A 12,905-nucleotide genomic window follows, 5' to 3' on the forward strand; every position below is an offset into this window, starting at 1 on the left:
ATCTGGAATGCACTCCCTCCTGAAACCAGGCTCATCTCCTCCACTGCCTTCTTCAAGAAAGAGGTGAAAGCCATCCTTATGGCTAAGTTCACCTGAACTTTATTGTTGTTGATCTGAGACTTTGCACCGCTTTTGTATCTGTGGCTATCTGATTGTCTAATGTCTAATGATATCATATTCTCACTTGATTGCGATCCTATTATGCTACTCTCTCACTACCTATTACTATATTGTACACGTCAGCTTGCTGAAACTTGATATCCCTACCCCTTGTTTTCTGTAACTCTTAGAAATTGGTATAAGCCATCCCTATAGCCTAAGCTCTCTTGATCTCTATTGAGGTTGGATCAAAGACTCCGCACCGTCTCATATTATCGTCTACCTGATTGTTTATTGGTATTTTATCAGCCCATGACTGCTATCCGATCATGCTATTGAATATTATACTTTACCCAATATTATGTTGCGTCACCCCCTTTTTGCCCTCCCCCCCTGTTTCTGTTAAGCGCTCTGATATCTGTAAAGATCTTGTTCGCGCTATATAAAACTCTGAATAAATAAATAAATAAATAAACTATATCTGTTGATATAAATACAATTGGCCTGGAGTTCAGTCCTTGAGTGTGTGAAAACCTTTGCTGACTGAGTGTGTACAACAAATGCTTTACACGGTCCTCTGGTACTGCCTTACTGCTCGACCAAGCTACCACGTTTGAGAGTAAGGTCAGCCCTAACTTTAACCTCGGTTATACCTCTGGGGTTTGTGGACTCTATACATACTGTACCTTACTTTGGTCCAGTATATATAGAGCCACTTTCTCACAATACACACACACAAATACATACACACACATCACTCATTAGCATTCTCCACACCAGCAAGATCTGCTGTGTAAATATACTCCTGTTTCTGTGGCCCAAAATGACAGCGCAATTGCTTTGTCAAACAACCTGGATACTAGCCCCCCCCCCCCTCCCTGTTTATTCAAAACATAGATAAAATGTTGTCTGGGAAGGTCTGGCTTTGCCAGTCATGTACTTAATGGAGGAAAGTGACGTTCTATCAGCAGATTACATGTCTGCACCTACAGGGAAACAAGCAGACTCCTCAGAAGGACTGGACAGGATATGATAAAGCTGTCCCTAAACTGACTGTACTGCAGTCGAGACACCACTCAGGGCTTCGTAATCCAGCTTAATATCCCTGCATCTTGGCAGAAGCCCAAACACACTTACCACGATAAGGGTATTGTACAGTTTAGAGATGAATGCCCTCAAAGAGATTTCAGTGGGGTGAGAGTGGTTAATGCCAATGAAATCTGCTGCTGCCACCCTCTCTTTCATCTTGTAGTAAGTAATGTGGTGGAAATGGGATTTGGTGAATGTATGCCTGTTATAGCTTCTGGACTTCTCGGCCTGTTCGTGTTGCACTTGTGTGGAGTGTGGCTTCGGCAACAGAGACAGAGGTAGGTCTCATATGAGCAACAGCTTGCTGAGCGCTTATTTGGAACCAGGATCTCTCTTATAAAGTTCTCCCATTTTCTATTAAAGCTGCCTTATGCACAGGGCTTGTCCTCTAAGGGGAGAAACCCATTTAAGAGAAGTGTTCCCCCATTGGCTTTTACAGGTCAAAAAGCAAGCCTTGGGTGGTGGTGGTGAAGGGGGTAATCTGTCTGCCTTGAAACAATCATCTTCCTCTTTGAAATGATTTGGCTCAGGTAACCCCAATGAATTGGAATCTGGCCCAATCAGGATAGATAAAGAAAATATTGAGTTCTCTCTTCTTAAATGCTTTCAGATGGATCAACGCACAGAGGTGAGAAATCTAGGGTGCTGAAATGTTTGGTGCACATTTTGTAAGTCAACAGAAATACTACCCAAAGCCCAAAAAACCCAAGGCAAATCTTAGGAAGTATCTGTCATTTTTACCCTAAGGGCTCCAGATGAAATGTTTGGCACGTCAGAAAAAGGTAAAAGTAAGGGTTTAGGAGCTCCTGCACATTATTACACAGAACAAAATCTAAACAATGAATGTAATCAAAAGATCCCAGTTAGGCGCAAAAGGGGAACAGATGCGTAAAAAATATAGCAACAGCCATAAAAATGCAGCCATGGAGTGCAGCAGATCTCCAATACAGTGACAGTAGCACAGCCAGCAGCGATGTATATCAAATAATCAGGTGCCTCTAATACCTTTCATTATCAAACCTGATTTTTATTGGGCAAAACTACCATTCGTAATGTATACTTGTTCATGTGTATTCCATATACCCTGAAACTGAGAAAGTCTAGCCACATAATAAAAGTTTGGGGAATATCCGATTGCTCCATAATATCGCGATGACAAAATTGGGGCTAAAAAGAAGTGAGTTGCTGCCGCAGGAATACATTGATTTTATGTTGTATTTCATCTATTTGTTTCATCATAGTGCTGCTGATCAAACACAGATATACATAGTTTACAAGTAACTAGAAAAGTAGTAGTCAACAGTCCCATTGGCATGTTGAGTCATTAGGGGTTCTAATGACCTATCAATCAGAAATGGCAGTCAAGATTACACATTGTTTTCTTCTTTTCTTATTCTTTTAGAGTAAAGGAAATTTTTGAGGTTTTTACTCAAAGACCATCGAGGAGGAGTATATTGCGAATATCAAATCGTAAAGGAGTGGCAAACTTTGTCTACAGTATTTGGAAAAAAGTTCACTTATTAGCTACACACCACTGTCTGGCCAAGAGATGCTGGAGTTTATCAATAACTGAACCAAATATATTTTTTCTTTTTGCACTGGAAAGTGTGGTTCGTCAATAAACTTTTAATTTATAAGTTACGTCCTAAATTTCAGGTAAAGAAATGTTGGAAAGAGGATGAAAATACGAGAAAATAATTTTAACTTACAAACCCTTTTGACTTAAGAGAATGGTATATTCATGTTTAGGAGCTTGTTGTTTTAGGAAATTCTTAGTTTGGATTATTTGGGGATAATCTGAGGGATGGTTCAAAATGCTTTATGGTGATTTATACTGGAGCTTGACACCTATACCGACTATGGGGCCATCTCCAATATAACATATCCACAGCTCTATTAACATTTCATGTTAAAATAAAAAAACAACATTCAGTAACAATATCATTTTCCAATTCCTCAACCTAAAAGCAAGAAAATAATGCTGAATTGGTAAATCCCTGCCAAACTCAATATGAAATACGATGCGTTGTGTGTTTGTGTATTTATGTGTGTGTGTGTGTATATATAGATATATGTATATAATTTTTGCGACAATTAATTACTGAAATTCACCAATATGATGTGCAACACCCAATGTACATCATAACTGAGGGCTCCGCTATGCTCAGTACATCCCTTTGCCGAAATCAAATGGAAAACAAAGTCGACCAAAAGCAAAATACACAGGTCTGACATCTTGAAATGGAGAACAATGTGCTAGAAGAACATTAGTCCCCATTTCAAGGCACACAAATAGAAAATGTGCCTTATTTGTGCCTATGATTTGCGACCAGATTCACATGCCACAAATGTTGAAAGCGAACATCAGTAACCTGAGGCTAAAACGGGATTACTTACTGACTAGTTGTGGGGCCTATACCACAGAAAAATCAGATGATATTACACAACAAATATTCTAACTCTACCTAGCATCAAAACAAAATAAATTGATATCCTTTCGAAATTATGTAAAATTTACACATTTCGATTTCTAAATAATTATTGTACCAGGAATCATTTCCACACTTATTTGAGTGCCTGCCTAGATGAGCACTAGAATGGCTGTCTACCCTGAACAATTCCACACTGGTAAGACATTTAATCTATTAGCCACCTCCATAATTTTAACATCTCAACAATACCACTAAATATTATTATTGTTATAACACTGTTGTGGCTGAATATAGGAAAATACTCCTTTTCGACATGGTCCATACCAATGTTTTACCTGGTATTTATATTTATTTATTTATTCAAAGTTTTGTATAGCGCGAACAAGATCCTTACAGATATCAGAGCGCTTCACAAAGACAGGGTTGGGGAAGTAGGAATGAACAGAGAAAATGGGAGCAATATAATAGTCATTAACATGGTAGGATAATAATAACATACATAAAACATGTCAGTATACAATCAGGTAAACAAGTAATATCAGATGGCACAAGTCATTGTTCCCACTATAGAGGTGTTCAGGTACATCCTGGGTGTGTGGATGGCTTATATCAATGTTTTAGTATAGAGAGAACTGAGTGGGGGCATCGGGAGAGTGACTCAGTAGACCAACGTGTATCATATATTGGTCGGTAGTAAGAGAGAGTAGCGTAGTGGTGTCCCCATCACGTAGAAGTATAGTGCCAAAGGACCAGGTGAACAGTGATGCAAAGCAATGCAGAGTCTCTGATCCAGCACCTATAAGGTTCAGGAGATCTTGGCCAGAAGGATGGTTTTCACCTCTTTCTTGAAGAGTGCAGTGGAGGAGATAAGCCTGGTTTCAGGAGGGAGCGCATTCCAGATCCTGGGTGCCATTCCTGAGAAGGAGCGATTGTATGTTTTCTCTTTCCGGAATCTACGAGGTTTCAGGAGTAGATTTTTTGTACTTCTATTGGATCTTGAGCCTCCTGATATAGACAACTTTTGAGCGAGGTAGTTGGGTGCATTGTGGTGCAAGGCCGCGTGTGTCATAACTGCAATTTTTTTTATTTATAATTTTTTAATACTTTTTTTTATAATTTTTTATAATTTATAATATTTTTTATTTTTGGTACATGATGTGATTTCGACTGGTAGTGCACTTGGTTCCTGCCAACCAGGTCTCCCCTGCCAGATCTCTCTACCAAACCTGTACAATTGTTCCACCAAATTGGCAATACCTTTAGCACCCTCTACACGTATGTAGTACATGGTACCCCCGGTACATAGTGCCTGAACTACTAAAGAGGGTCCCCCAAGGGTTGCAGTACGAACTGTACCACCCTATTGGACCCTACAACAAACTCATGCAGGGCTGCTATTGCAGGCTCCATGTTTTAGTACGGACAAAAGCTAAAACACAACCTGACATACATCCCTGTGTGCCAGGACCCCTAACACTACATGTAGTATGTGTAAGTCACCCCTACAGCAACCTTACAGCCCTAAAGCAGAGTGCTTGGCATTACATGCGAGGGCATACCTGCCTGAGCAGATATGTCCCTGTGCTTGTCAGTTCCATTACTGCCAGTGCAAGTGAACAGAGTAGCTGTTTTAGAACATGTGCTGGACACTGTTGAAAATGAGTACCCCAGCTATATGATGGCTTCATTGAAAATAGGGATGCTTGCTATCAAACATCTCATATTGATAAACCCACACTGATTCCAGTGTCAGATTTATTAATACATGCACATACAGGTCACCTATGAGGTGCCCTCTGATACCAACCAGCCTCTGGTGTGCTCGCTGACTGGTTTCTGGCAGCTTGACACCAGAGACACTGGTCTGCCCTCCTAGGGTGAGAGCCTTTTGCTCTCAGGAGACCCAGAACAAAAGCCTGTCCGGGAAGAAGGTGTAACACCCCCTCCCATAGGATGACCTGCTGATTAGCCTTCCTGGGCCGGCAAGCTTCAAAGACCTGCCGCCTTTGAATTGCAAATCTGGCTCCCCTCACGGGATTGGAAGCCTACCTACTCCCTTTGTCCAGAGCCCCTTTGGCACCTGGACAGGTGGGAAAATTAATTAGTCAGTTCGGCGCACCACCCCCAAACTGCCCACTATTCACCTAAACTCCTGGAGAAGGGTCCCATAAGCTGCAGTAATATAACCGAATGCTGCATTGACTTTTCCTCCCATAACCAAAACTGAACTCTTGGTGCTTTCTTGGACCTTGGCCCCTACTCACCTTTAGTGCAGAAGAACAGTCCTGTAAGTCATTTGCAAGTGTCCTTCTGCAGTGAATGTTTCTCCCATAGGATAACATTACCGCGTTCAAGGCTCATGCCTCAAATCGGACAGCTGTCCATTTCTACTGTAACATTTCATAATGTCTAAAGTACTTACCTGATTCCGAAGTTCTTGGTGTTAAAAATTCTATCAAAATTTGTTATTTTTTTAATTGACCTCGAGTTTCTTCTTTAGTGTGTGTCTCATTTATTGACTGAGTACAAAAAAATGCATGGACACTGCCCTCTGATCAGCATAAAACTGCTCGTCCACACTACCACAAAAGGGACCATTTGGGATTTTTTATTTAAGCTCTGTAAACCAATACGGGTCGCCTAGACTTTTTACAGAGTGTACTTCATTTTGGTACACTACATACAAAGTCAGCTTCCTACAATTTTATAATAGAATGTAAAGCAGTCAACCATTTGATGTATTTAACACACACAGCACCCCTGCTTATCTTGCAGACAACCTCAACCTTTCTGCTCGTTCTCAGCACACCAGCAGTCAGGACCATTAGTACACTGTCAGACTGCAGACTAACAAGTGTAAAAAAAGGAAAAAAAAAACATAAGACCTTAGGTATTTTCCTTCCAAGAATCCAGGATCTGGAACAACATATCCATGAGTATTGCCCTCAATGCTGCTCCAATTTATGAAGGATTTAAAACGTTTTACCCCGTTTGCTGGTGCCACACTATTGCCACATACCCTAGGATACTGGTGCAATCCTTCTTGCGGATTTAAAAAGCGCATTCCACTGATCTCTCAAAATAAACTATTCCTGTTCCAGATTGCTAGTTTACAGAATCTTCTCAAATCTCTGACCATCTCTACATGGTACTGCTGCACCGATTATTAGGTCTCGGCTGTAGACAGCGCAAGCGCTGTCTCGAAGAGACATGCTGTATCTACTGAGTGAGCTTCAGTCTGCCAATAGGCTTCCCATTTGCTGGCTCCATCATATGTCTCCCATTCTTTATCCCAAGTTGTCCATAGCATGCATTTGTCAAGCCTCTTCATGTGTTTTAGCCCTCAGAGCAGGGACAAATTACACTATCCTTCATTTTATGCCCAAGTTAGGAACATATTGTTTCTCAGTTTTACTAGTCCTCCTCAGTTGCGCTGTTTTTCCTTTTCTTAGCCAGTGCCCATGATGCTGCCTGGCTCCTGTTGCCCTATGGCTGCGCCCCCAGAGGGTATAGCCACTGCTTCGATTGCTGTTTTCCCCTTTTCTTATCCAGTGCCCATGATACTGCCTGGCTCCTGTTGCCCCATGGCTGCACCCCCACAGGCTACAGCCACGGCTTCCTCCTACTGTGCCGGGGACCTGCAACCTGCAGTGCCTCCACTTCGAGCACCGTTTTTTCCCCTCAAAATCCCATGTCATGCTGCTACCTGGCTCCTGTTGCCCCATAGGTGTGCGCCCAGGGGCTGCAGCCACTGCTTTCTTCTTCTCCTCCCTCCCCAGGCCCACAGGTCTGTTTTGCCCTGTGGAGGCTGAAGGCCGCTGCCCCCTTCCATTGTCCCTGCACCACACCTTGCAGGGTTGCTGCCAGCAGGCCGCTAACACTCGGCTTGTTTTGTACAGTTAAATAAAGGCAACGATACAGTGTTTCTTTTATAACCTAAATCAACACAGGCGCAATATCGTCCTTTTAGGTCTTCAGCTTCATGTCCATGGTCCGATTCCTAAAGGCTCATTTTTCGTCGTAATTGTAGCCATGCCCCTTGGTCCCCTTCGGACTATCTTGGGATGGGGCAGTGCGGACATCAATTGAGTAGTGTTGGAAGTGGTGGTGTTGCAGCAACGGACAGGGAGACCATGACGTGGCAGAGGTAGTGCCTGAGGAGCAGCTAATGGAAGCACACAGACCAGAAGCGGAGGGAGTAGCGAGGAGAGTCTGAAGTACTCAGACAGTGCAGCCATAGGCCTCATCATCTCCTCTATCTTCTCTCGGATCTTTGGAAAGCGGCAGATGCAGATTCCGATGGGTGAGCTGCCACTAAACTACCTCTAACCTTCGGTGCTCTCCTTGTAAATGAGCTACACTAACAAAGATGGACAGAATGCTCCTTGTAAATGAGGCATGCCTTGAGGCTCGGGCCAGTTGTTCAAGACTACTTGTTGTCTAATGGAGTGGGAGGTTCTCAGATTCACTGTCAGATGGTGAGTATCTCCTCAGTGGTGCAGGGTTGACTTCTGCCGGCAACCCCTTCATCTTCAGATGAACTAGTGTTAACTGTGTGGGGTATTCAAGGCCTCACAAACCTGTCTGTTTATGATACATGTACTGCTTGTGGAAACGGCCATTAATTAATTCAGAATAGTTCCTGTCTGCTAATAGCTTGCGCTAACTTACAAGCCATCATGTGAGTCGTGACAGACTGCTCATTCACTGTTTTACCTGGCTGTATCTGCTCTCACTTTCCTATAATACTTTTTAGGGATTTCGCTCCCCACTTTTGAATTCAACTTAACTCATTGGTGGGATTCTAAATATCACGTATGTGTTAAAGACCACACTGTGTGGACCTACCATTATAACTTTCGGGAGAAAAGTTTGGCAATACTGCTTTAGAATTATTTATCAAAGTTTTAAGTGTAGTTGTTAATTTAGTGTCTTCTTAAATTAATGTTATTAGCACGGAAATTCTTATTGGCCACAAAAGCAAAAGGAGTATAGAAAAACGGTAGCGTGTAATAATATTTCATATAGGCTTAAATTAACTAAACACATCAGCTCACACCAGAGAAAACATTAATCTAAAAAAAAAAACATTTGTGTAAAAGCTGTGATGATTTTCCCTCAATATTCTAACCCTTGCACCACTTCATAATTGTTTTATGAGATACATTAATTGGTAAATTCTAATACTACACTCCCTCACAGAAATATTATGTATGGTAACACACTTGATATAGAGTGGTTAAAGTACAATTAAGTCCATTTCTCATGTCTACTAGTTACTACATACCACACAAAAATAGTATTGTCTGCATTATTTCTTTCTTTATCTTAATCCCTCTAAACTGGAGGAGTGATTGCACAGCTGCAGAGCCTTGGTCTTGGGGTGTTACATCTTTCAGTCAAAAAGTTACAGCTAAATAGAATATGTAGGTGGGACTGTGAGGTGCTGGAAAAAAATCAGGTTGTGTCAAAATTCCTTTTAGTGTCACTTATTCTGGTTCATAAGAACTGCTTAGGAACCGTTTGTTGACCTGATGTCTCCGAAGAGGCTGACCACAAGTGTCTGTATCTGCAGCCTTCATATAAATTAGACAAGAGAGGAACACCCCAGAGGGTCCCATGGGATGGATGGCGAGGCCACCTTGGAATCTGTATTCAACAAGCTTGTGTGGTGGTTGGAGGTAAATCTAAAAGCCATAATTTGTCTCCAGATTTAATTATCATTGTCCTCATCTCCACTGTCAAAGGTGCTGAGGGAATAACATCTTCAGAACTGGAGCTATGGGTTATTCAAGTCTTGAAAATTGTTCCTCCTATGGCACATCTTTAGGTGAACGCCTCTGAGAAGACTGTGCCTCTTGATTTAGCCTATGAATCACACATGTAAGAAAAGCAGAAAGCAGAATGTCAGCACATGTGGAGATGAAGCTAGTTTAGGCTCTGTAGGTAGAGCCGCAGCATTTACTTGCTTATATCAGGTCGAAAAAACTGTGTTAAAGGCTCGAGTATGAAAGGGGTAATTTTCTGAACCATAGTGACAAAGAGTGAATTTTGAGAAGTGCCTTAAAGATCTTTAACATGGCCTCGAAAAAGGCCTCATCAAGCCATGCCAGAGTCCAAAGTAAAGTACGTTCAGGATCCAGAAGGGAAACGTCTCCCAATTCCAAGAGGTTTAAGATCTTTTGCCAGAGGGTTCTGGCACCTGTAGGTGTTACTTACACTTATGTACAACCTAAATGCTTATTCACCAAATGGACCATGAGAGAGTCCAGCAATTTACGGTGAAATTCCTTTACTATTAATGAACTCAATTCGGTTTAGAGTCCTATGTCTGCTGGCTGCCGTGTGGTTTGGAGTCCTAAGCCTGCTGGTTGGTGCGGCACACTACAGTAAATATGGCATAGAGACATTATCCGTGGAACTATATAGTTGGAAGTTACTGCTGAGGGCACACAAAAACAGGAATTCAGATATCTAGAACAGGTCAGGCAGTCCTTCTGAACGTAAGTTACTGTGACCACACTACTAGAATTATGTTCAGAAGCCCGAAGGGCCCAACACAAGGTGACCCAAAGTAGAAATTAAAAAAATGTCAAACCAAAACAGCCGCAACAGAAACTGGCTAGCTATGAAGTACTATGTTAAAAGTCTTGGATATTGTTCCTTTCAACATACATTTTCATGGGGATGTATTTACAAGTGGGTGTTATATTATAATAAAAGATCTTAAAATTAAACAGCGAATGAAGGTGTACAAATATCTAGTATGAAATTCGGACTCAAAAGCCTTGATCAGAGCCCCATAATACATTAAGTATAAATTTGACAAATAAAGGACAAAATAAGGTAACTCCATTTGGGTTATTTTTTAGTAAACTTCACACTGTGATTTTTGTGAACAAATATGTACTTAAGGAGTAACTTTGTTCTCTCTTTTTATAACTTGGTCTCTGGTCCACCACTATAAGAAATAGAATGTTTCTACGGGTAGTAATTCACATGGGTCAGAAACGGTTTCATATTTTAATACCAGAAACTCAAAGCATAAATACCTCAATAAAGACATATTTAGTAAGGGAATTCAACAAAACGTTGATTCTATTTTTAACAAATTTTTTACTAAAACCAAAGTGTTGTCACAAAGGTTCATAGTCTCCGTTTACTAAAAGGTACTTACATTGTTTTTAGTCCTCTGTTGTTCAAGTAAATTCTTCAACGAATCCAATTCACTCTGAAGACTGGTTATATCTTGTTCTTTCTTTGTAATTCTGCATGTTTAACCAATTAAAATTGATTAGAGGCAAAATAATTCCAGAGAAACACCTGTCTACATTTCGTATATAAAATTTATGGCACATTTAGAATTGCTTTAACCTTGAGTACCTCCTAAAAATTAGGGTTTTTCACTGTCCTTTTTAAAAGTTGTATTACTATCTACTGCATTGGGATCCATTACATCAGACTATGTTTCTACATTCAAATTATTCACTGCAGAATTAATAGGATTCAGTTATTGAAAAATATAAGACAGTCCAGAGACTCACACGTTCATTACTGTCCCGTTAGAACCACAGTTCCTTACTGTGGACTGATTGGAGACAGGAACCAACAACCAGAGCTCCGTAAAGTTGTTTGTTTGTTTAATGTAATGGCGGAATGGATTGCCCTTTATTTTATAGAGACATTCAGCTCTGGTGCTTACAATATGTGACAACATTACTTCTTTTGCACAGCCATATCTGAATTCAGTCCCACTCTCAACATCAATAAAATCCAGAAACTAGGACTACACCTCATACATTAGTATGAATACCTTGGATCACCGAATTTCCCACTTAAACCTTACTGAATGTGGCAACCAAATATCAGAGTTTCTGAAGATTGTGACAGAACCACATCACACAGTATGTCTGCCTAGAAAGTTCCACATCATAAGTGTGAACCTAGCTGAGAAGCATATTGGGGGCATTACTAAGAAGGAATAGCAAGATGTATTAAAGTGAGGTAAATTTTTCTGCTGCGTCTCACTTCATCCCATCTAAATCTCTGCACCAAATGTACTTAACAAGAGAGAGACAGAGGCTCCTAACCAAACTACCTGAAATATGTTCCAAGAAGAGAGATCTTTCTGGTGTGAGAATTTACTATTCTTCAGACATTCTGAAAGCAGGCGGCAGGGAACCTATTGACAGCTGACACTCACTTCAAAATCCACTCTCTATGGCAGTGTTTTCCAAACTTTTTAGAACCACAACCCAATTTTTAGAACCCCAAACATGTGCGACCCACCTACTCTTAATGGACATGTGGCTGGGTGATTTTTTAGGTCGGGCCTGGGCAGCCCATGCGCTGCTCTGCGACATGCTGTATTGGAGTATGCACTTGAAGCCCCGCTCACTCGCCGCCCATATTTGTCACTGGCTTATGTCATTGCCCTCCGTAAATGCTGGCTTCTCATTCGCACAAAGGCTTGTTAGTCCCTCCTTAGTACCGCTTTGTCTTCATTTGTACCCTCCCATGAGGACTGTCTCTTTTACCCTTGTTTCTTGCTTACTTAAAAGTCCTCTGTTGCACACCAGTGCTAATTTGTGTTACCTCCAGAAACAAGAGTTAAAGGAGTTTGCGGCTGAACGGTTGGTCACAATTCCAAAATTTCCTAAAACAGGAGTGCTAAGGTGTAAGCTACCAGAACTTAAGAAAGAGAAACCGCAAAATCTAGAAAAAAGTCCATTACCTAGAAAAGGAAATTGCCAAGCACAAGCAAAGACGGTCCCAATCCACATCAATGGCCAGAAAAAAGAAAGTTGAAGAAGGTACCCTCAACATGAGAGCAAGGGGAGAGTTATGTACATGAAGAATGCAGGCAAGTGTGGCCCCAGGTGCACAAAGCACTAATAAACTGCTATAGCAAAGTATGCAGTACATTAATGAAGCAGCCGACAAATTTGATTGTGGTGGTCCTGATTTTCCCTTAAGATGGTGCACTGACAAAATGCAGTCTTGTTCCTACACACAAGCATTTTGCACAACAGGGTTATTTCTGTGTTTTTTCCTTTTTGAATGCAAAACAGGAAACACTATACCATTTCAAAACATTATGTTAATGCATAAACAAAAAAAATTATATAAATGTCTTAGACCCGTCATCCTTAGGGTGGTCTTTCAAACAACGTTTTGCCTTTTGCCTCCCATTTCTGCTTTATCTTTTTGTTGGCATTAGGACTCTGTGCTAAGTGCATGCACTTCTCCCCGAAACATGTTGATGTTAGTGTTATTTGATTAGTA

General features: G+C 41.1%; 1 protein-coding gene across 16 annotated transcripts in view; it reads right to left on the minus strand.

Moving 5' to 3' along the window:
• Positions 1–12,905, minus strand: part of KTN1 (kinectin 1) — a 447,380-nt gene that overhangs the window by 131,190 nt on the left and 303,285 nt on the right. For all 16 annotated transcript variants that reach the window (XM_078659859.1, XM_078659855.1, XM_078659854.1 and 13 more), the window contains exon 28: positions 10,798–10,888. In XM_078659859.1, coding sequence (XP_078515985.1) covers positions 10,798–10,888 — 91 coding nt within the window. The remainder of the gene's footprint in view (positions 1–10,797; positions 10,889–12,905) is intronic.

The sequence above is a fragment of the Lissotriton helveticus genome, chromosome 9 (genome assembly GCF_964261635.1).
Source record: "Lissotriton helveticus chromosome 9, aLisHel1.1, whole genome shotgun sequence".
In the NCBI taxonomy this organism is placed as follows: Eukaryota; Metazoa; Chordata; class Amphibia; order Caudata; family Salamandridae; genus Lissotriton; species Lissotriton helveticus.